The 25464-nt window shown below is 42.4% G+C and overlaps 1 protein-coding gene across 2 annotated transcripts in view; it reads right to left on the minus strand.

Annotated features, from left to right (window-relative positions):
* MAPKAP1 (MAPK associated protein 1) overlaps positions 1-25464 on the minus strand; it is a 141310-nt gene that overhangs the window by 30730 nt on the left and 85116 nt on the right. For both annotated transcript variants that reach the window (XM_075834215.1, XM_075834216.1), the window contains 2 exons: positions 13928-14035; positions 5789-5929 (listed from right to left, as the gene is read on the minus strand). In XM_075834215.1, the coding sequence (XP_075690330.1) occupies positions 5789-5929; positions 13928-14035 (249 nt within the window). The remainder of the gene's footprint in view (positions 1-5788; positions 5930-13927; positions 14036-25464) is intronic.

Genomic DNA, 25464 nt, shown 5'->3' on the forward strand with positions numbered 1-25464 from the left:
GGGGTGTGAACTTTCCGAATGTCAGGGGTTCTAACGTGGTTTGTCTGTTGCGTCATGTAGTAGATTGGCTTCATGAAACAAGCAATTATTCCAATTTAGATCTGGAAGGGGAGTATGCCTCACCCTGGAACCTGAAAGCTTTGTTACATTGTAGAATCGCTTCTCTTCCGTGCCGTCTCAAAACCTCCATTGTATTGAGAGATACAGTTCTAGCTTGGAAAGTGGTACGTAAGCAGTTTGGGTTACCCCACCTGGTATCGAAATATATGCCGTTGAGCGGTCATCCGGAGTTTTTACCGGGAATGGACAAGGGGGACGGAATTGCCTCATGGGGGAGGGTAGGCATTGGTAGCGCAGGGGATCTTATGCATACAGAGGAAAAGAGGTGGTTAACTGGGGAGGAAATCACCGCTAAACTCAGACCCATAGTAGATAGAGTCAATTTTTTGCAAGTACTTCAGGTACGAACATTTTGTACCTCCAGGCTCAGGGATTTGAGTAAGGAAGCTACTACGCACACTCTGGATGAGGTCATAGGTCCAACAACTGGGCGGGCGACCATTTCAGGAATGTATAGAGCATTGAGAGAGGGTTTTGTTCGTCCGCAATTAAGGATTAGTTTTAAAAGCTGGGAACGGTGGACTCAGGATCCAGATATAGGAGAGATCATACTGGGGGGTTGGGAGACGGTACAGAAGAGTGTGATAAATGAGAGCTGGAGGGAAACATATTTTAAGTTGATGCATGCAGCTATATATGGCTTTAATATCTTGCCCTCACAATCTTTCCCTGATCGCATTACAAGTTGTCCCAAGTGCAATACACCACTGACGAATTTGTGGCATGGAGTGTGGGGGTGTGTACATACGAAAAGATTTTGGGGGATGGTACAGAAATATATTAAGGACCATTGGAAAACGAATCTCCCAATGACGCCTCAAGCGCTACTATTCCATCAGGCGCGGCCGCCAGAGGAAGAGGGTGCTCGAGGAGTGAGATCACCTCCCGTGTTGGTGCACACGATTTTACTGGTAGCTTTGAGATGCCTCCTGAGTCACTGGTTAGAGGCAGACACGCCGGGGTTAGAAATGATTGTGTCACGGCTGAAACAGTTATTGGTTCTTGAGAGGGTGGAGGTGGAAAGGCGGAAGGAAACGGGAACCAAGAAGCTATTTGATAAGTGGCCAGTATTTATAGAAACGCAATGTACAACAGCCGAAATAGCGGAAATTGTTAGGCCTTTCCAGTACACAAAGTGGTACTGCACACAGCTCTTGGCAGGCGTTTTAGGGAGGATGCAACTGTGAACCAGCTGGGGGAGAAAGGATGAGTGGAAACTCATTGATGATCTAGGTGGTGTTGGAGTTGGGGGAGTCATGTTTGTTTGGTCCATCTGAAGATCGACAATTATGCCATATTTTCTATGTTGGTGTGTTTATATGTTATGTTGAATTTAATTTAAAAGTTAATCCCATGACAGTTGAGTGCTGCGCACCCATGATGTAACTCTTACGTGAAATGTTTGTAAGAAAATGTGAAAACGGACAATAAAAAGGATATTTAAAAAAAAAAAAAGATCTGCAAATTATTAAATTTTCAAGCACCGAGCTCCAATCTGTGGCACGTGGAGGGGCATAAAAGCCAGATTGAAAGCAAAGTTTATTAGCCACGTATAACCTCAAAAATCGGATCCAGTGGTGTGGGATGATTGTGCGATGCCTCCTGTACGTCGACGTGCCAGTTATCGCCACTTGTCATAAACTGTGAGGGACAGAATCCTTGAACGAAGAGACCTTGGTTTATCACTGCGGTAGATCGCTACACGCCTAGGCCGAGATGTCAGCACTGTTCAACGTCACGTGTCCCAGAGGTTGGGAGAGAAACCAATAGGAATGACAGCAAAAAGTGTGCGGAGGTGAACCTCTGCATGGACGGATCCTCTGATTCGAAGAATGGCGCGTAGTTATCAATTCTGTACTGCAAGTGAAAGTGGACGTCACACCTCAAGCCTGGGGCGGCAACCAGTGTCAACACAAACCATCAGAGGGTGTTTGCACGACATTGGGCTACGAGCCAGACGTCCAGCTACAGGTGTTCCAATGACCACACGTCTGCTCCCAAAGTCTATCATGGTACACAGCAAGATGGCAGTGGAGGCTGGAATGGAGGGCTTATCCTCTTCAGCCAGGAGTCCTGCTTATGTCTCGGACGCAACGATAGCCGGAGATTGGTCTAGAGACCACGTGGGCAACGCCATGAAGACGCCTTCACAAGGGAACATCACACCAGTTACTACCGGGATTATGATGTGGGGTGGCATTATGTACGGTAGCCGGACCCTCTAGTCTTCATTTCAGGTACAATTAACAGCTCAACGTTACATTGATTTGGTCGTAGAACCAGTGGTGCGGCCATTTCTCCAAAGTGTCCCAGAAGCAGTTTTTCAACAGGACAACACCAGGCCACATGTTGCCCGTGCTACTATGAGCAGCCTGCGTGGCCTAAACGTGCTACCATGGTCTGCAGCGTCTCCGGACTTCTATACCACCGAGCACATCTGGGAGGTCGTTGGTCGACAATTGAAAAGGAAGCTACAAGCAGCCGATCTTGATGATTTGCGTGCCCAAGTGCATTCAGCGTGGCATAACATCCCTCAGACAACCATTAATAGCCTCATTGATCGCATGCCAAGGCATGTAAGTGCGTGTATGTCTGCCCGTAGCGCTCATACTCCATACTGAATAAATCAAAATGCTTGGAATATTTTCTTTCCACTTTTTTGTCATTTGAATATTATTAAAATGTCTATCAATCCTGTGACTTCCACAATTCCAAAACTTTTCCTTCTTGGTGTTGCAATTTCAATGTTGAGAAGTGTATCTCCAGGAGTCCATGCAGACTTAACAGGTCTTATTATGATGATGATTATTATTATTAATACTTCTTATAGCCTAGTTTAGGATTGGTGAGATCGTGAACGAGTAGGTTTGATGGACTACTGGAAGACGTGCACGGCCAGGCCTCAGGTCCCCACACAGTGAACCTTCTGAAGTGCAGTCTGCGCGACTCTGACCATTACATATATTTTTCCCTTCACTCAACCTGTGCAGAATGAGTGTGATCAATAAAGCTGCTGGCTGGGAATCAATAGCTCCTGGGAAGTAGATTTCCTCCATATAATGGTCTGTGCTGTGTGACAGACAGCCTATAGCAGCTCATGCCTGAAGATATTTACAGTCTAAAGACACTGTTTAGCTGGAAATAGGTTTTCTACATTGTTGCAAATAATAATATTGTATCATGTAATCAATATCATGAGAACTACTTCTGGCAGCAGGATACCTAGCGAAAAGGCACAACAGTAATAGGGCTTGTTCAGATCGGGGGAGGGGAGGGTAACGCATTGGGATATCGCATTTTTTTCCCTATTATGTTCCATAAATATCAGAACAATAATGCAAATATATGAATTATAAAAAATAGCCATATGCCGCTGTCTGTTTTAATGAAAATAAAGACATCCTTGCTCTTCACCTGGGTATAGTAAACGAAAATTAATCCATATTTAGAAATAAAAGACGAAAATGAACACAAATGAGCAAAACAGCCAAGCCTGCAACATGCCCTACACAAACAGACTATGAAAAATCAGACTACGATTACTTTCAATTGCTGTAGAGCAAAAATATCTGACAATAAAATTCCATGTGTGGCATCGACCATGTAAACATTGTCTCATAAGATTGGTGTCTAAAAGTTTAGTTCCAATAATTGTTCCTCACATGTAAGTTTATTTGCAGGTACGGTGTTAGCAAATATAACAAAACTCTATTTAAAATGTCCCTGTAGGCAAAAATTAAAAAACTTTCTTAAACTTCAGAATCCTTATGTTTGGTAACTGTGTTACTCTTGTAAATTGGATGTTTGTGCTCGAGACTTCCTCTGCTTTCAGTTTTGGGAACCGGAAGTAGCTGTCTGATAGTGTTAGCCAGATTAGCTCTCAAGTGGCAGCTTTCTTTGTCACCTGGTCACCAGAAAACGGTCCTCTCCGTTCCTCAGGTGTGTCTGGCAGTCAAAACCCTACCATAAAGAGGTACATGTGACTCTGGTTCGACTTTGATGCAACTTAGGCTATGTTCACATTCGCGCCAGGGCTCCGTTCCGACTGACATTTCTGTCGGAATGGAGCCCTGACTGACACAAACGGAAACCATAAGTTTCCGTTTCCATCACCATTGATTTAAATGGTGACGGATCCGGTGCCAATGGTTTCCGTTTGTGTTAGTTGTGTAAGGGTTCCGTCGTTTTAACAGAATGAAAACTGTAGTTGACTGCAACTTTGGTGCAATCAGAAGTTTCAGAAGCATTAAAGGGAATGTATCACCTAAATATATTTTTTCCTAATTAAAACCAGATAGTGAAACATAATCTTTTCTTATAATCTGTTTTTATTTTTTGATTGTAGATTTTTCTATTATGTTTTCTGTACAGGATTATGGGGGCAGCCATCTTGTCTGAGCTGCTGTAAACAGCATTTAGCGATATGCTTTACAGCAGTCACATGAACCATAGGAACCTGTGAAGAGGAAGAGGACCCATTGACTTCTATGGGATAATTTTCTAGGCATGCTCTGTGACCTGTGCAGAGGTCGTTATGCAGGGAGGGGATGGAGGAGGAGAAGTGTCCATCACCTATTTTCAATGGTGGATTCTGTGTTATCTATATAGAGGTGTCACCTGTCATTGTAATACTGCCTGTGATGATAATGACATGACGGCTGAGAAGTGATCTCTACAGAACAGGAAGGGTCAGTCTATTGTGAATGGTGGATCCTGTGTTATCTATATATAGAGGTGTTACATGTCATTGTAATCCTGCCTGTGATGATAATGAGATGACTGCTGAGAAGTTATCTCTACAGAACAGGAAGGGTCAGTCTATTGTCAATGGTGGATCCTGTGTTATCTATATATAGAGGTGTTACATGTCAGTGTAATCCTGCCTGTGATAATGAGATGACTGCTGAGAAGTGATCTTTACAGAACAGGAAGTGTAAGTCTATTGTGACGCTCAGTGGCCAAAGTGAAAACTGCAAGATTTTAGAATTGTTTTTTCATATAGATAATGACATCGAAAATGTAAAAAAACAAAAAACACCAAAAACTCTTTGTTTAACATAAAAACTTGATTTAAATAATAGGTCATTTTTTGACAACAAATTCACTTTAAGTCACACAACTGTGTGACTTAATGCCTTTCTATGGGAGTTTCATCTGCACCTTAAAATGTTATTTCAAGTCTTATTCCGAAGTGAATCTCTGAAAACCTCTTTACTGTGCTGGTGATAGGGTAGGTGAATCGTTTGTAATATAATTGCTGTCCTTAAACTCTCCTGCTTTGTCACAAAGTACCAGTAACAAGTTAACAGCAGGCTGAGGCGGTAAAGCAAAAAAGTTTTGGTCTTCTGCATCACTGTGACGCTGTCCAATCAGAGCGAGTCCTCTGCATCACAGTGATGCAGGAGGCAACGCCTACTAAGGAAAGATGCGGTCTCCTCCTCTCTGTACCTTTACTCAAAATTAGAATATTAGGCACCAAACAGAGCAGGGGCCACAGCGGGACAACGGGAGGGCCAAACAATAAAAATTACAGCGCTGGAATAGATGGGACGCCAGGAATAAGCAGAGGTATGTGGTTAAAAAAACAAAACACATGACAGATCCTCTTTGAGTTGATTTTTTTCGAGAAAGTGTTGAAGTGTTGTACAGGAAATAAATGTGGTCTTACCGAGCTGGACATCTGTGGTGAATCTCAGCCTGTGAATCATGCTGACCTTGAATGACTTATAGTGATGACTGCTCAGCATATCCTGCACAGTGGCAATGTCAATCTGTGTTTCCTCTTCTTGGGGCTCTTCTCCTCTTGAACCTACAAAAGAAACAATGCATAATTAATTTCTTAGTGGATATTCTTAATATTCTGCCCTGTTTATGGGCAGCATAGTATGCGGACAGGTCCTCTACATTATTAGTCCCAACGGCACAAAAAGCACTCCCCTTGCAACCTTCACCAGTGACTGATATTACTAGGAGTCCGCTGTATTCATGACGGGAGCATTACACCTGCCTCTTCCTACACCTCACCAGTGACTGATATTACTAGGAGTCCGCTGTATTCATGAGGGGAGCGTTACCCCTGCCTCTTCCTACACCTCACCAGTGACTGATATAACTAGGAATCCGCTGTATTCATGAGGGGAGCGTTACCCCTGCCTCTTCCTGCACCTCTCACCAGTGACTGATATTACTAGGAGTCCGCTGTATTCATGAGGGGAGCGTTACCCCTGCCTCTTCCTACACCTCACCAGTGACTGATATTACTAGGAGTCCGCTGTATTCATGAGGGGAGCGTTACCCCTGCCTCTTCCTACACCTCACCAGTGACTGATATAACTAGGAATCCGCTGTATTCATGAGGGGAGCGTTACCCCCGCCTCTTCCTGCACCTCTCACCAGTCACTGATATAACTATGAGTCCGCTGTATTCATGAGGGGAGCGTTACCCCCGCCTCTTCCTGCACCTCTCACCAGTCACTGATATAACTATGAGTCCGCTGTATTCATGAGGGGAGCGTTACCCCCGCCTCTTCCTGCACCTCTCACCAGTCACTGATATAACTATGAGTCCACAGTTTTCTGTGTCGGCCTCTATTAGACAAATCAGGATAAAATGGGAGACAAAAACAGGGATTAAATGTAGCGCTGCCAACACCCAAACTAGACAGGTAGTTTATAAAGCAGAGGGATTTATTAACATAAACTGAGTAGCTACGTGTTTCAACGCAGGGCCGGCATCTTCCTCGTGCCAATATTAGACAAATTGCACAATATTTTTTTGTGCAGTTTGGATTAATAGTACAGTGGACCTGTTCCCATAATATGCTGCCCTTAAACAGGTGAGCACAGTATGGTGACAGGTCCGCTTTATGTATTTAGAAGTAAAGTAACCATCATATTCCACACACCAACACTTCCAAGGAGCACGGGTTCTACAAACTACTGGATCTTCACCCGACTTTGACCTTCTTGTAGCACAAAACAGATAGAGGAACAAGAATATTAGGAAATATCTTCTGGGCCATCAAATAAATTGGTCGGGTGTTTGCGATTCCAGTAGTTCTGAGACTTAAGAATGTAACCATACTGATAAACAGTGTCCTGTGTAGAGTCACACATATGGGAAAAAAGTCCGCCTCCTGACTTTCCCCTGACGGCAGATGTTGGGGAAGAAGATGTTTCAACATGCCGGAGATAATTCGCCGATTTAAATAAACACCATAAAAAAGCTGAGCGTGCATGTTTATGGTGGAGTTGAGAGAAATAGCTGTTCACCCGAAATCTCTGGCTTTAAAGAGGACCCTACACCACTTTTTCCCCTCTACACACATAGTTCCAGTGTAGCCCATGCACGGGTCACCTTTCTTAAGTAGAAATGCTCATTTGTCATATAATTGGCTTAAGAACTTCACATGACAAGTAGTATGGGACTCCTGCAAACACAGTTTATATGGGCAGCATGGAGATCCATAAATCGAAGCCTCAAGTACCAAACTCAAAACCTGCCCCAGCCCCCCAACCATCATGGGCCATTTATTGCACTGCTGTCCTATCTCATAAAGAAGCCATTGGACCCCATCTGGCACCAGGAACCGGATGCGATTGCAACCTTTGCATCCCTTTTAGTTACGCCTCTGGATGATTGCTTTAAACAGTATTTGACAAAGTATAAAATGGGCACGGCATATAACCAGGGTTAGGCTGGCCCACAAGAGGAGATCCTGCCGTGGACCAAAGTTCTGACACAATAATGGGCCCCAGAGGTTCAGCATAAGGCAAACCTATTTGACACTGTTTCAGGGACCATCATTGCTTCTAGGGACTATTTTTATAGATCTATTCACAAATAATAACAGCAAAGTTTACAATGCAATTAAAAGTGGACATGTTCTGAAAAAGCTTAACAGTGGGTCCTCTGGTGGGCCCAAGGTAAGCCTAGTCTGACACTGCATATAACTACTAATAAGCAGATTTGGAAATACCTCCCACATGGCAAACCCTGAAATAAACTACTGCCATTTAGGCAAATACCCTCCCACACCTGTTTCCAATATAAAGAAAATGAAGTGAGGTCTTTCCAATACAGATGGGGTTAATCTTGGTTTCCTCCACTCCCAAATGATTTAGGCACTGTGGGATTTTAACAACTTTTTCCCATAAAGCTGCCATTGGCCCCATTATCGACCTCATATATCCTTCTTTACCAACACCCTGTTTTTTCTTGAAGCTATTAGTTATAATGAAGGTAACCGTTCATTAAGCCAAAACGTCAATTACTTTGAGAATAACACTACAAATGCCAGACATTCCCTGCCATTTTATGATATTTTGGATCACAACCAATCTGGAAATGAAGGTTTCTGACGGATTTTGTTTAAATATAGCCCCCGTGATGCCAGCGTTGGGAGCCGGGAAATAATCAGTCAGATGCTTTTAAATAAAGTGCTGCATAAAATATGGCAGAAACATTGATTTAGCCTCTTTCGGAGACAGCGTGAAACGCCGCTTGCTGCACTGGCTAATGCAGGACCTAAAAGCCACAATCTCGGGATTTCAGCGGCAGATTAATGAAGACGTCATTGTTTTCTTTAAATTGAAGTGCCTTGTGTTATGAGAGCAAATAAACTTGCCTTTATGTATGGAATTAATATAATTTATTCAGAAAATGCTACCATAACGCAACAAGCATAAATGATTAAGTAAAGAGGTAAAAGACAACAAATAACGCAAACGGCAATAATGTACTGCAGCGTAAAAACATGAAGATTTCAATCTGCTCAGGCTCCACAGGTTACAAATAAAAGGGTAAGAGCTGCCGTCAAACACTACTAGTTTAATTGCCAAGAAAACAACGCAATTTGTCCTAGAATGCCATTAACCTAGCAACGTAAAATCCACAGATTTTTTTGGTCTGAACAGAGACGCCTTATAACACAAGTGACTTCTTAAAGGGGTGCTCTCATAAGGACAACACCTGCCTATACACCTGATCGGGACCCCCCCTCTGAGCCAGAATCTGATGAACTTAGCATGTCTATGCATTACATGGTTGGCCATTCCTTTGACAGGCCGGCATGTAATGCTACATTTCCCCGGCAGTAGCCACTGCAAGGAAAATGTACAGACAGATATGGCTTCCCCAGTTAAAAACAGCCTATTATAGAAGCCAGACCATGGCGATCAGCTGATCAATGATGAGGACACAATCTGGATCATTGCTTTGGTGTATATACAGGCACTGGATGAGGAGAATCATCTCATTATCATTGAAGGATGGGCAAATTAATGACAGCTCTATTGTATTACTGAAAGCCTAGATAAGGTAGGATGGCAACACTATACTGAGGAACGGCTCTGTATGTATCCCCCGATCTCTGCGGGAAAGGCTGGGCGTCATCACTACCTGGAAACTGTAATAATCTATGAGATTCCTTTATCAATCGTCTCTCATTCATTTCAGCTGCTATAAGGCGCACACACACACACACACACACACACACACACACACACACACACACACACAGCTGCACTGTCTACACAGGAAGTACAGGAAGGAAATGTGTGTCTCCAATATGGCCGCCCTGGGGAAGGTTTTACAACTAAAAAATAAATATCTGCAACATTTAAAACAAAAAAAAAAGACCAAACACATTATTTATTATCTATATACTTAAATCTAATTAATAAAGCTAGAAATAAATACATTAAACATTCCCTTTAAGCAGCGGTTCACCTTAGAATAATATTTAACAGTTTATATATAAATATAATCTATATGAAGAACTGAGTGACATTGTAAATACATTGCTTTACATATCTTGCATTCTGAGTTACATCCTATATCATAGTCTAGAGTAGTAACCAAAGTCTTGTTGGTTGCCGTTGGTAACAGTCAACAAGCTTTGTCGTCAAGACACATCCTTTACAGACTAGCTATAATAGAGTGGGACGGTTACAGTTTGTTTCATACCTCCAATTTCTGCACAGTAACCGGTGTAAGGACTACACTTCCTAGAATATCAGTCATCAGAGCAAGCTCTGTGCAGACACTAAGCCAGCAAGGAATGCTGGGAGATTTCAGTTCACCTTTCTACCTGATCCTATCTTGCTGTATAAGCATTCTGGGTGCCGCTATTCTGTCCTGGTAACAATCTTTGGCTTGTATATGACCTTCCATACCTGCCCAAGTCAATAAAATATTGTTGTCATACTTACCAGCAGCCACGACCGCAGGACATTCTCTTCATGCCGGCGTTTACCTCCCCAGACACGACGGCACACGTGGCTGCAGCTCCCCACTGATTCCTGTAGGGTGCGCGTGCTAGTTACCGGCCTTAAAAGGCAAGCGCGCGCACCAGTGTAAAGTTGCCTAACCAATTCCTATGCACACTGGACTTTAAAAAGGACTTTGCCCCTCCTCTCCTTGCCTGAACGTTGTTGTGTCTGCCCATGTTCGTCATTGGAAATGGTCCCTTAGTTGTATCCTGTATCTAGTATTCCCATTTTCTGTGCCCCGTATCCCGTAATTGTGTTTGTCCCAGTGCGAAGTCTAGTGTCGGAGTCAAGTGTCATCTGTGCCTAACGTCTGCTACATTAAACGTCTAATATGCCAAGCGTCTGCCTAATCTCCTATCCAGGTACTCTTGTCCTAAAGACTTTTATTGACTGTTATTTGGCCAGCTGCTACTCCACTACGGCGGACCAGCCTAGTGGGTACACATACCCATAGCTGTGACAAATATACACCATTGCTAATGTACGCACTATACGTATTCCGGCTTCTGGTAAGAACAGAGGTTTAACAGACAGAAAACATGATGCCTTATTATTTTAATGTACTAGTATTTTGCCTAATGAAAATTCTTAATTGTAATTCAATTAATTACATACATAGTCCCCAGTTACAGCTTCCAATAAGACATTGGCTCTTCAAACAGGTCTAAAGGCACTTAACCAATTTTAATATATTAAGACCAATTTCCCTTGAATACTAATTAGTTCTTAATGATAAGATGAGGAGGAGAACATCATAGAAAGCAAGCGGCGGGATATAAAATTCAATTATCCGTGGAAAGGACGCTCGTCTGCACAACTTCTATTTTAGAGGGTGGAAAGGGCTGGATTGTGAGCTAGTAAATCTTAAGGATATTTGGGGAAGAGGACATGTCTTGTCTCTATATAAAGATGTGGGGGCAGACAATGCATTCTGCATAATACATCATCTGGTTTGTGCTTAACAATACAGATAGATTCTCCCACATTAGATTATATTTTGCTCAGAACACAGGTGAAGTACAGTTTATTGCAATAAACATTGTAACATGGCACAGAGCAAGGTGCCAAAAAAAACTGGTCCTTTCATTAAGATATTATATGTATGAAGCAAGAGGGATGAATGGCTGCAGCCCATCATGTGGAAAACACCAGAAAATGTAAATAATCCACCCCCCACGCGCGAAAAAGGGACTGATATTTTCACTAAGACTAAATGGCTGTTGGATTATTTTTGCAGTCTGTAGGAAGATTAGCTGTATGCCACTCAAAACGCATGTGAAACATACACAATTCAGTCGTAACATTAAAACCAAGCACAGGTGAAGTGAAGAACTTGATTATCTGGTGACAATGGCGCCTGTCTAGGGGTGGGATATATTAGTGAACATTCAGTTCTTGAAGTTGATGTGTTGAGAGGAGGAAAATTGGGAAAGTGTAAGGATCTGAGCGACTCGGACAAGGGGTCAAATTGTGCTGGTTAGACAACTGGGTCAGAGCATCTCCACAACAGCAGGTCTTGTGGGGTGTTCCCGGTATGTAGTGGTTAGCGCCTACCAAAAGTGGTCCAAGGAAGGACAAACTGGTGAACTGGCGACAGAGTCATAGGCGCCCAAGGCACACGGAGAGCAAAGGCTAGCCTATCTAGACCAATCCCACATTAAAGCAGAATTAGCACAAATTGCTAAAAAAGTTAATGCTGACTAATAGAACGGTTTTTAGAACACACAGTGCATCCCAGCTTGATGTATTTGGTGCTACGTAGCCGCAGACTGGTCAAAGTGCCCATGCTGACCCCTCTCCACCACCAGAAAAACCACCTACAATGGGCACGTGAAAATCAGAATAATGAGTTCTGCCACACTGCAAAAAAATTTCAGTAATGGTTTGAAGAACATGACAAAGATCAAGGTGCTGACTTTACCCCCATATTACCCATATCTCAATCTGATGGATCATTTGTGGGATGTGCTGTAAAAACAAGTTCTATCCATGGAGGTCCCAACAAACAATAATTTCCAGGACTGAAAGCATCTGCTGCTAACGTTATGGTGACAGATACCACAGGACACCTTCAGAGGTCTTGTGGAGTCCATGCCTCGACGGATTATAACTGTTGGCGGCACGAGGGGGATGTACACAACATGAGACAGGTGTTTTTAATGTTATGTATACATGTACAATGACATGTGTATTAGCACGTTGGAATTTCCGAATATATTCTCATGACTTGAATGACTTCCGTTGTGAGCAGGAATGCTTTGCATAACAGAGAAGGGAAATAGTAGGAATGTCAGCAGAATATACAAAGCATTTACAGCTCCTGAGAGACTTCCTTGAGTCTCTTCCTTGAAAAAAATACAATAATGGCACCTGAACGAAGACAAACGGAAAGCAACTGACACAAAAGAAGTACCATTGAAATCAATGGTAATTCTAACGGAACCGTTGCTTTCCGTTTAATGTTTCGATCCTCTCTTCCTCTGACGGAAGAGATGTAAATGTATATTAACGGTAGCGTGAACTTAGCCAAGAAATCAATAGCTCCTTAATACAGAGATTTCACATGGCCGTGCTATGGTGATATTTTAAATAACCATAAAACCCTATGGTGATCTATGGGTGGTTCATTACTGTGGTGGGGGCGGGTCCATGTATTACACCTATAACACGTCTACTAACATGCAGTCGTATTATGGCCATGTGAAACCAGCATTATCCAAGTTGCTTTCACAAAAGGGTTTGCAGCTACTTGTATATGTGGGTGGAACCGACCAACAATTTTATGATTATGGTGCCGGTCAAACTTGGCCGATTTTTTTCAGTTTAATTATATGGTTTCACCCAAGATAAGCGGTACGTGAGGTGTAACATGTATGTTCAGCCAAGCCAAAGGTTCTTGTTAGGGCCTGTTCACATCAGCGATCAGCGTTATCTTTCCGTTAAGAGATTCCGGCGGTGGAACGCCTCAACTGACTGCGCTTTTGATCCCGTCAAAAATAACTGAACCCCGTCACAACAGTGACAAACGGAAACTGTTAGCAAAGTTTCCGTTTGCCTTTCCGTTGAGGGGTTCCCCCCGACGAAAACCTCAGACATCAAACCTTAACGGAAAGACAACGCTGATGTGAACACAGCCTTATTGGGAATGTCAGCTATTTTACTAATTAATATTAGAAATATTATTTTATATATTCGGTCAATAAACAATAAGACAAATTATCTGAATGAGTAAATATTCAAACATATTAATCCAGCTGAATGAGGGCTGGGCCCAACACATATTGCACTAAAATGTAATGTATTCTGTTTCCATCTGCTCATGACCCCTTCATCAGTTATCTAGAGATTCTCATTTCAGCAGTGCTGGAGTCAGACCCTCTACATAGATCCGTCATGAGCACGATAACAGGACCCTTATCCTTATATACAGAGTGAGTCAATCAATCACAGGTTATGGGCACATTCTTCTAGCAGGAAGATTGGAGAGGAACAAATAAGTAAAGTGAGTGAGAGTGCACAGAGGCTGCCCACTTACTATTCTCTCTGACCAGGCAGAACTCCAGGGAATTCTGACTCTCCAGTGTACTGTCCAGATCCACAGGCACATTAGGCTGGTTCTGCTTCTCTAGACGATACTGAGGACCTAGAATATAAAAAAACATTGGGGATATTTAATAAAATATAAGGTAATGTCTATATATAAAGAGTACCCTGGCCCCACAAACTGCAGATCCATATTCACCATGGCTGGCCATAGACATATCTCCACTTTGTTTCCCCTACTAATTAAGGGCATATTCAGATGAGCGTGACTCTCGTCCGTGTGCTGTGCGATGAAACAATACACAGAACACGGACTCATTGATTTCAATGGGGCAATTCACACATGCGTGAAAGCGAGTGTCTCCGTTGCGTGAAACTCACTGCATGTCCTATATTGGTGTGTTTTCACGCGCCTAGTCGCCCATTGAAGTCAATGGATGCGTGGAAACCACGGACGCACATCCTTGTGCTATTCGTGTTTCACACATCAATTACATTTAAAAAAAAAAAAGTGCTTGCAAGTGCGTGAAAAAACACAAGCCACATGCAAGGCACACTGATGCAAAAACGCAACGCACACGGACAGATTTACGCGTGTTTTCTACAAGCGTAATCTGTCACTCTTGTGTTAATGTAGCCTAAGGTGGATGTTATTTCTAAAGAAGGTAGACCAGAGGCTGCTATATAACTCTCGTGACGCTTATCTCGTGGGGGAAAAGTATAGGAAAAGTAAAAAAACAACATCTACAGTCCCCGTTTCCCCAGATGAAGTATATCAGGGGACAGTCCGTGGCCCCCATAGACATGCAATTGCTGATCGATTCCAGGATCCGTCATCAAAACTCTCATAAAAGTCATCTTTATAAGAATATGTCTCATAAAAATCATCTCACCTATTTATTTTATCCAGAAAAAAGCCAGAAATCCAATCCACTAAAGCACAGATTCCAACACTCCTAACTGCAAGTGACTTATAACACTGTACATCCTGATCCTCCTGGTTCCTGAATAGAATGTCAGTGCTAGTAAAGACTGACAGATGTTTTAGAGAGAGCAGAAATGTAAATCTGCTTAACAGTGCAGACTGTGCAGATTTATATCCTGTTCAGGGTCTGTGAAAAGCTGGGTGAGATACTTTTTTTTTTGAATATTTTTATTTTGGAGGAAAATTTGGTTTAGCCAATTCTTCACAATCCCTAACCACTTTCCAACGAATTTGACTGTTCATCATTTAGGCTTCTAGATAGACAGATTTCAGGTCTTAGCAACACTTTTAAGGGCGCTACCCTGGCACAGTGAACATATCAGTTCAGGAACCCCTCTACTTGGCATTACGTACAGGGCAGTGATAAGAAAGAATGGCAAATTTGCATTGATCAATCCAAAATGTTCTCTTTGCTATTAAACACTTTCTTGTAATCGCTTATTTACGCTTTTGCATCAGGGTAAGCCTGGCTTACGTCAGAAAACTGAAATAACAGCAAGCAGCATGATGACAAAGGGTACAATGTGCCACCTCATGCCATACCATTTCCAGCCACTCAACTACAGGACGTATGTACAGAGCGGTGTGTGAATTAGGGATGCACGATGCATCGAAACTTCGATACTGTTTCGATACTGTGCATCCCCAAACGGTTCGATACCGTTATTTCATGTATTTCGATACTTAGCTGTGCATCCGCACAGCTCAGTATAGTAACACATGAATGTATGGGAGCGGGGCTGCGGTTGTGTAATACAGTCATTGCCGCGCTCCTGAGTCCTGATAACAAGCGCGCGCTGTCAGGATGATGCGATGCTGCAGCGCCGGCCGCACGTGCTCATGCACTTACTGTCAGGAGCGGGGAAATGGCTCTATTACAGAGCCGCAGCCCCGCTCTATAACGGCGGAGATGAGAGAAACCTGTCATCTCCGCCGCTATTCCCCTGAATGCTGCGATCAAAGCTGACTGCAGCATTCAGGAGAAAATGAGAAGGGGGGATGCCCCTGGATCGTGTCACAGGGTATTCTCCTTGCAATTTACAATTTCCATCTATATATTAAAGAAGACCGGGAACCTCTCCTGACAAGTCTATTTTAGCAAATACTTGTATTCCCCATGAAATAACAATGCTGGAGCATCTTCTTAGAACGGTGTTGTGTCGTTCCTCTGTTATTCCTCCTAGAAATGTATGAATAAATTGACAACGAAGTGTTACAAATTGGGTGTGTTTCCCTACACAGACTGACAAGAAGGATGGTAACACCCAGTTGTCAATTTATGAATAAATGGACAGGAGCAATAACAGAGGATCAGCACAACCCAGAGTTCTAAGAAAAGATGCTCCGGAATTAATATTGCACATGGAATACAATTATTTACTAAAACAAACATGTCAGGAGAGGTGGCAGGTGCTCTTTAAGCAAATATTTTGATACTTTTCAATTAAATATTGCAATTTTATAGCAATTTATCGACTATTATTATTATTATTGAGAGCCCAATCTCGTAAATGAGAAAATCACCTGAGAATTAAGAGTGATTTTCTGGGTCAAACTTCTTTGCATATTCCCCTACTGGATCTTGTACAGTTTGGCAATGTAATGTGTCATTTTCCCAGACCACTTACATAGAGATTCCTCTAGCAGCTGGGAAATCGCCATGAAAAAAAGGGTCCAAACTAAATAAATGCTTGAAATTCTTCAGTTCTTGTGTGAAGTTTTATAATAAACTATTGAGCCATCAGTTATATCTGCTTCCAGGAAAGCTGGGAAATAAACTATATGGCCAAGAATACAACCCCCATAGGGGTTGTCACTCAGCTTTCCGAAGTTCCTGAACAGCTGCTGAGTTATGCAGCAATACAGGATCAGGGGAAGCATTGCGAAGTAGATTAGAAGTCTCAAAAAGCAGGATGTCAATTATAGCAGCCATACAGACTGACAGCCAGATTTCCCAGAAACAGATATAATTAAGAAGCTACGACATGGGATTTGAGAAAACTTGCCAGGAAAGTACAACATAAAAAGTGGTTGTCTGCTTTGGACAATCTCTTTTTGTCAGAAGGCTTTCCTAAAAATAAGCCGTTAACAGGTCGTCGTGCTTCTGGGACCCCCAGTGATCGGCTGTAATCTGTGGGGGCAAATGGCAGCAAGTCTTCAATTTCCCTGCTGCGCCATCACAGGGAAATGGAAGAATTACACAGTACTCATTGGACTCAATGGGCTGTCTCTGTGCAGCTTGGACATGTTGGGTCCACCAGGGCGAGAGTCTCTCTTTGTAGCGGTTATCCACTCCTGGTAATTGATAGAGGTCCCGAATGAGGGACTCCCCTTTATTAAATTAGAAATCAGGCACCATTAGCATGATTCAGGCGTAATTTATAGTAGCCTGTATTCTTTAAATGGAGCAGAAAAAGAGACTGTAGTAGTGCTAGCATCCATATTTACCATATTTATGGGATAGAAGTCCCAAAAAATGGGCCTTGCACTGGACAGATATAAAGCAAATACTTTTAAGGTAAGCGAGAGGTTAAACATCTCTCAGGCTCTAGGGAGTTCCGATTTTGCAGCATTTATTGCTAGAGCTGGACTGGGGTCTCCCTGTGACACCATGCAGAGGACCCGCAGGCCTCCTGTACCCTTTACAGAGACCTTAAAAATGTCAGCGGCCTGAGAGGAAACAAGTTTGTTTATGTGGCAGCGAGAGGCGTTTATGTGAGGCAGTAATACGGCCGTCAGGAGAGAGCCGGGCGCAATGATTGATCTACTGCACAAGCACGCCTTGTTCTGGGTCACAAGCAGATTTAGCTATGGGCTCGCACAGCCAAAGTCCAAACTACTGGCTCAGCGCCGGAAAAGAGCACATACAGTAATGCTGCCGTTTAACACGAACATTGTTATTAAAGGATTGCTCTGAGCGAGGTTTCCATATACTGAACATAAAAGAAACACTATACAACTTTTGCAACCTTAAAGCGTGCTTAACTGTTCAGAATAAGCTGCCATATGTGTGTACATGAGGAATAACATTATTTATGGCCATTATGTGACTTGTACTCAGCATTATTTAGCAGTTTTCCCCTCTGCAGGCTCTATCTCTAATTCTCCGCTGTCTTTGAGTTAGTGGATGGAGCTTAACTACTGTCATATCTCCTATACATTGCACACACAGAAGAGGAGAATCCTTCTCTCATATCTCTATCACATATATAGAAGCTGCATAAGCATGGAGGACATTATACTTCAGTAATGAGCAGTGTAGCTGTGAACCCAGCACTGGGGTGATATATCGAAGTCTTACGAGCAGATGCAGCGTCTATGCATTTCTCACTGCGCTCCTGCTTCCCCCTCCCCCTCCATAGACTTGTATGGGTAGCATATGTCCCTGACTCACTCTCGCTCTGCTCCCCTCTGCTGTTCCCTACTCCATAGGCTTCTTTGGACAGATCGTGAATAGAGACCCCCCCCCCCCCACCCCACAACACCTTCTGCAGCCATCAATTCTGCTCTGTAACCATTGGCGGACTTTGATTGAAAACAGGGACAAAATAGCAGATTATAGGAAGGGAGGCACCTAGTGGTAGTAATTTCACACAGAATTTTCATGGATAAAACAACTACATTTTAACAGTAAATTAAAGTAAATTACAATGTTGATCTATATCAGCTATACTATTAGTTTAGCATAAATTGTTAGAAAAGTTAGGTCCCTTTTACACTGGCCAATTATCGGGCAAGCACTCATTCCCGATAATTGCCTTGTGTAAACAGGGCAGCGATCAGCAGATGAACGAGCGAACGCATTATCGTTTTAAAAGTGAAAAATATTATCATTGTCGGCAGCACATCTCCCTGTGTAAACAGGGAGATGCGCTTTCGACATGATAATAATGTATGAGGACAAGCGATCGGAGTAACGACCGCACGTCCCCATCCATAGCTCCATGTGACAGGGGCAAACGAGCACCAATAAATGAGCTGTCTGATTGATCGGCGCTCGTTTACACGGTCCAGGACGGGCCGTGTAAGAGGACTTTTAGTGTCTACGTCATCAAGTAACAGAGCTCAGGTTGGACAATGGTCATGAGCAGAAGCCCCTGGGCTCCAATGCAAATCGGTAACAGGTCCCCCTACCTACCATGTACTATTTAGAATACAGGTGAATTTATGTGGTAGGGGCCAATTGGGGCCCCCTTAGGCACCAGGGCCTGAGTGCGACTGCTACCTCTGCACCCACTACTGCTATGCCCCTGGTTTTGTGAAATTAAAAGAAATTATGGGACTAACCTAATAAAATTACTATACAATCTGTGGGAGGGATCCTCCAGCTCACCTTGATGCAGATTTTCACTGCGCTCTGCGCCTGGATCTCCATGACGGCTCACGGTGTTGTAGACAGAAGAAAAATGGACAAAAGTAGATGGTCCAGCGCAGTCAAGTTTAAAATAGAACGTAGTTCCAATTTTATTTGGATGATTAAAACAAGATCATTCCCGAATGCAAGGGTGAAAATGTAGGTAAGGTGCCTACGCGTTTCAGACATATACCACGTCCTTCCTCATGGCTTTGTTTCTGCCATGAGGAAGGACGTGGTATACGTCTGAAACGCGTAGGCACCTTACCTACATTTTCACCCTTGCATTCGGGAATGATCTTGTTTTAATCATCCAAATAAAATTGGAACTACGTTCTATTTTAAACTGGACTGCGCTGGACCATCTACTTTTGTCCATTTTTCTTCTAATAAAATTACTGTCAAAATAAGAAAAGTTTTACCTGCCGTACCAAAGTGGTTTCCAGTGTACATAAAGCCTAATTACAGTATCAAAAATTATGCAACTTTTAATATAGATTTTTAATTCTTTACCATTCTCAAGGTCTGTGGTTTCTGTCAGTGAATGGAAACATTGTAGAGACTGAATACCCACACAGTCCTAAAACTTCTCATTTGTAGTTTGTTACAATTTATCCGGTCTAGCCCTCCTTTGGGAGCTAAACAGCCTTGACTCCAGGCTGAAGAAGACATTTCTGCTCCTGCTGTGTTTAGTTCACAGAGGATTGCCTTCATTGATACACTGTAGCTGTGATTAGAATTGTGTCAGGACAGTTTCTAGCCCCTGACTATAAATATTAAGATTCAATTCACTGACAGCAAGCACAAATCTTAATTGTTTGTTGATGATTTAAAACACAAAATATATTAGAAAGTTGCAAGAAGGTTCATTATAAATTCACTTACATAATTTTTACGCATATTAGGGATAGAGCGGTTTGCATGGTTGTAATATCTGCAAAAATGGGAAGGATTACTTTCCCAAAAAATTGTTGCTATTGTTATGCCCCCTTCACATCACGTTTTTGGCCATAACATAACACATACACATTAGGAACCGTTTCCTAGTGTATGTTAAACGTAGGCTGTGACAGATGCGTAACAGCGGCATACGTCACCATAGACTCTAATGATACATATTAAACAGATGTGTCATAAACTGGGGTCATATCGCGCTCATGATGTATTCGTTTAACGGACACCATTATAGTTTATGGGCATTTAAAGTATACGTCATGGAAATCTATTAAATAGAACATGACTTATGCCATACAATGATACAATGGCATACATCACAAATAGTCTCCCAATATTAAAAGAAACATATAAAAAATGCCATATAATTTTTTTTTTTGCGGAATCTAGTGGCCTACTGGAGCCCTATAGACACGTTTCGCACATACGTCAAGAGCTTTTCCGATGCACAAGATAAACAGAAATCACAAACGTGAAACAGGGCCAGTTGCTACTTACGTATTTTCTAGTGTGATATCTGGTTAAATTCTATAATTGTAGCATTTAATCCATAATGACCTAAAATAAAAGTTACAGCAAGATCTATACCAGCTACAGAGATGGAACAAACCTTTATTATCAGAACCAACCTTCCTGCTCACATAAAATATTAGGATTTATAATTATTTTTAACAATATATATCTGTAATAGGGATGCACGATGCATCGAAGCTTCGATACTATTGCCGCCGCACAGCTTAGAATTGTAACACATGAATGTATGAGAGCAGGGCTGAGGCTATGTGATAGCCATTGCCACGCTCCTGACAACAAGTGTGCGCGGAGTCAGCATGAGGTGATGCGGCCGGCGCTGCACTATTGAGCGGCGGCACTAAAGACAACATGGCGGGCGCACTACAAAATACCCCTATGTTCTGTCTTCAGTGCCTGTGCTCATTAGTGCAGCGCCGGCCGCATCACCGCATGCTGACCGCGCGCGCACTTACTGTCTGTCAGGAGAAGGACAATGGCTGTATTACACAGCCGCAGCCCCGCTCTATAACGGCGGAGCTCAGAGAAACCGCTCATCTCCGCCGCTATTCCCCTGAATGCTGCGATCAAAGCTGACTGCAGCATTCAGGGGAAAGTGAGAAGGGGGATGCCCCTTGGATCGCATCACAGGGATCCCTGTGACGCGATTGGGGGACATACCATTTATGGGCAGACAGCGCAGGGTCCATTGAAGGACCCCAGGGCTGTCTTACCATATTCCCTGTTGTTAGGGCATACTGAGGTGTGTCCTAACAACTGCCTGTGTACAATCAGTATATAGATATATGCCAGTACATTAAAGTTTAAAAATAAAAAAGTAAAACAAAAGTAAATGTTAAATTAAAAAAATACAAATACGCATTTTTTACAATAAACATTAGAATAAGTCTACACATAAGTCTACACATATTCGGCATTGGCGAGGCCGTAATAACCTGCACAACAATTTTTTTGCGCCATTTATGATGTGTACACTATAAAAAAAACTTCTTTCTTTCACTTAATTCTTTAACTTTATTAATCTGAGGCATGAGGTGTGATGAATGTAACCTCCACGTGCCTCACATTAATAGTAGTTAACCCCATCATGTACCTTGCACATTAACCCAATGTTGACAATTATGACTGAGGTTAAATACTATTAATGTGAGGCACATTCAAAATTCATCACACCATGTGCCTCACATCAGAAAATAGAAGAATAATTTTTTTTTATCACTGTTGGCAAAGTATCATTTTGGTATCGAGTATCGCAATACTATACAGAGTATCGGTATCAAAGTCCAAATTCTGGTATCGTGACAACCCTAGTCTGTAAAGAGGTTTTCAGAAATTTTTAAATCTGTGCACATGAGGAAAAAGGAAAAAATGCCAAACTGTGTAACACACTTACCTTACCAATTCTACTTTGATCCTCTGCCGTAAGTCTTGAGAGTACCTTGCCGCTTCGGTTTCTCTATATGCGTTGACATGACGTTCTTAGTAACAACAGGTCAGCTGACCTCCATGGCCAATCATTGGCCGTAGCAGTGACGTTCCATCCACAGTGAGGACACTGCTGCAGCCAGTGATTAGCTGAGGCGATCAACTGACATGTTGCGACTACACAGAGCATGTTAAGGGCCTTTTACACCGGCCGACAATTGGCCGCTACACCAAACGCCGATCAACGAGACATCGTTGATTGACACTCGTTTGCTCCTGTCACACGGAGCTATGTATGGGGACGAGCACTCGTTACTCCGATCGCTCGTCCCCATACATTACCATCATGTCGGCAGCGCGTCCCCCTGTTTACACAGGGAGATGTGCTGCTGACAACGATAATATTTAACTTTTTTTAAAACGATACGATCAGCAGATGATCGAGAATTTGCTCGTTCATCTGCTGATCGCTGCCCTGTTTACACAGGGCAATTATCGGCAACGAACGTTCTATGCGTGATTGTCTGCCCGATAATCTGCCAGCGTAAAATTCCCTTTAGAATGGAACGGACTACATTTCACATGAGCAAGTCATTGTCTTGAGACTGGAATTGGCAAGCTTTTTATGAAAAGACAAACACAGTGACGCCTGAAACAGCGAGAATCAAAGACACAGGTTAAAAGACAATCCCGGTCAAAAAAAAAATAAAAAAATCACAAAAAATGAGAAAAGTGGGGCGTCTGTGCAATAAATACATGTGGCCGGCTGTCAGGAATCACGCTGGAAAATCCACGCCGTCACTTCTTGTTTGGAGGAAAAAGTTATCCTTTCAGTCAAGGATTAAAAAAGGGAAGAAAAGGCCCAATGTAACTTTTATCTGAGATAGTGATGTCTGTAAACTCTATCTCTCTTTTCTGCTGACAAGCGGCGGCTGAGATAAGATTGGAAGCGAGGCTCACTTTGCCGGGATAAATAAATAATCAATAGTCATCTAAATGGAAATGAGGAACAGCGCCCCCCCTTCACACCACCACCTTCTGATAACAGGACCCCTTATCAGGGATCCAATTTTTCAGGCCTGGGCCTTATCAACATCACTCAGCTCTAAGGTAATGTGCTGGAGGGAAGGGGGGAAAAATCCTGCTGCTAAATTGAAGCAATTGAATGAGATCAGTTTAGTGAGGTGTTGGTTACCCGCAGTTCAAATGTTTAGAATTGCAATTTTGCTCCCATTATGTAGCAGTGGAGGTGAGAGATATGCAGGGAAATGCTTGGGGCATTAATGTGACAGCAACTTAACTCTTCAGCCCCGGCAATGCCAGGGCAGCGTTCCTGACTATAGTGGTACAATGCCTCGACGTTTACTTACAATACCAGCTCCTACATGCCCTACAGACACCATGGAATTGTAAGCGGAGATAAAGCTACGTAGGAGAAGGAATATTTGGTCATTAAAACAGTTTTTTTTTTAGTTTTTTTATTCGTTTGTAGCATCAATTTGTTATCAAAAAAGGCAAAAAGAGGCAATTAAGATCCGAATGATTCATGTTACCAAGCAGCCTATCACCATTTTATATAATAATGAAATAGTATATCATGAGACTAATATATTTTAAGGCAAAGTACACACACTCTAAATGATCATGGACACCCGTTAGATTATAGGATTTGCGCCAATTCAGCCTTACTATAGAGGATGTCGGCTCTCCCGAGAGGTCTGTTTTAGAAAAAGACTTGTATTCCCATGAAATAGCAATGCTGGAACATCTTTTCTTAAAAATTCTATGCTGTTTTTCTGTCATACCGTTCAACTATTCCGGTTTACGTGGGATTGCCCCAGGAGGTGGACCTAAAAGGGGCAGGACTTATTCAAATTAGCACCATAATGGGCATTTCTGGGAGGTTTTGTAGGTGTTCCTGGGCGGAACTTAAATGTCCCGCGAATAAGGATTCAAACGTAGGGAGGTATGCTCTGTTATTCCTACTAGAAACGTATTAATACATTTACAACTGGGCGTTACCATATCTTTTTTCAATAGGGTATATTCGTACAGGGTCAGCACTGATTGGTCAGTAATAGTGTGCAAGAACATGCCTGTTAGAAAAGGGGAATGGTAACACCTAGTTGTCAATTTATTCATAAATTCCAGGAGGAATAACAAAGGAACGGTACAACACAAGATGCTCCTGAATGGTTATTTCATGGGTAATGCAATTATCTACTACAATAAGAAGAGTTGAGAGGTCCTATTTAAGCATATAGCCATTCATTATTATTATTCAATACTATGGCATGCAAAACATGCACAAAGCAAGGTCCATAAAAGATGGCCTCTTGAGATTGTGCCAGCCAGTAAAGTTCTTCTTCACTGGAGCCCAAATCGTCCCCAGACTGAACACCTATACAATGCACTGCAGCACTGACTATGAGCCGGCACTTTAGCTACCAACATCAGTACACAACACCACTAAACATCCCACTGAATGGACACAAATCTCCACAGTCATGTTCCAAAATGGAAAACCTTCTAAGAAGAGTAGATAATGTATGGTGGTAAAGAGAGCATCCATTATATATTATTGCTCATAGTTGAAATAAGATATTCAATAAGAACACATGGATGTTCTGTTCCGGACTTCACGTCCATTTGTGTTTACATTTCCTGCATAACCTAAAGGCCTCAAAACTGTCTAACAAAAAACAGGCCTCGTTACCCATAGCAACCAACCAGAGCTCAGCTTTCATTTCTTAATCTGTTGTGGAAAAGTGAAACTTGTGCTGTGATTGGTTGCTTTGGGAAAGATAGCCAATTTTCTAATAGACAGTGGGGGAAATGTATTAAGAACGGCATGTCAAACATCAGTCTTAAATTATGTCGGAAGGAAATGTATGCATTAATACATAGTAAGAGGTGCACACGTCTTTATATATTTAGCACATCTTTGGCTGTCTGCACAACAGAAATGCATATCTACACCTTTTATGAGCAAGTCTAGATTTGAGGCATAACTTACACCAGTGTCTGGCGTAAATAATGATAAATCTATCATTTCGGTGGAGTCCCCTCCCCCTTTGGGAAAAATCATACCCATTTCTTGACACTTTCGGAAAGGGGCGAGAAAAGTAAAAAATCAATAAACTTCAGAATCCGGGGTGTCTTCCCTCTGCCTCTACTATGGTCACCATCCATATTTGTAAAACTTACACTTCACAGTGAAAACATCTCAGCGCCAGACCTTGTTCTAGAAAGTTTCCTCATTTTGGAATTTATTAACACT

This window comes from Rhinoderma darwinii, chromosome 8 (genome assembly GCF_050947455.1).
Source record: "Rhinoderma darwinii isolate aRhiDar2 chromosome 8, aRhiDar2.hap1, whole genome shotgun sequence".
Classification (NCBI taxonomy): Eukaryota; Metazoa; Chordata; class Amphibia; order Anura; family Rhinodermatidae; genus Rhinoderma; species Rhinoderma darwinii.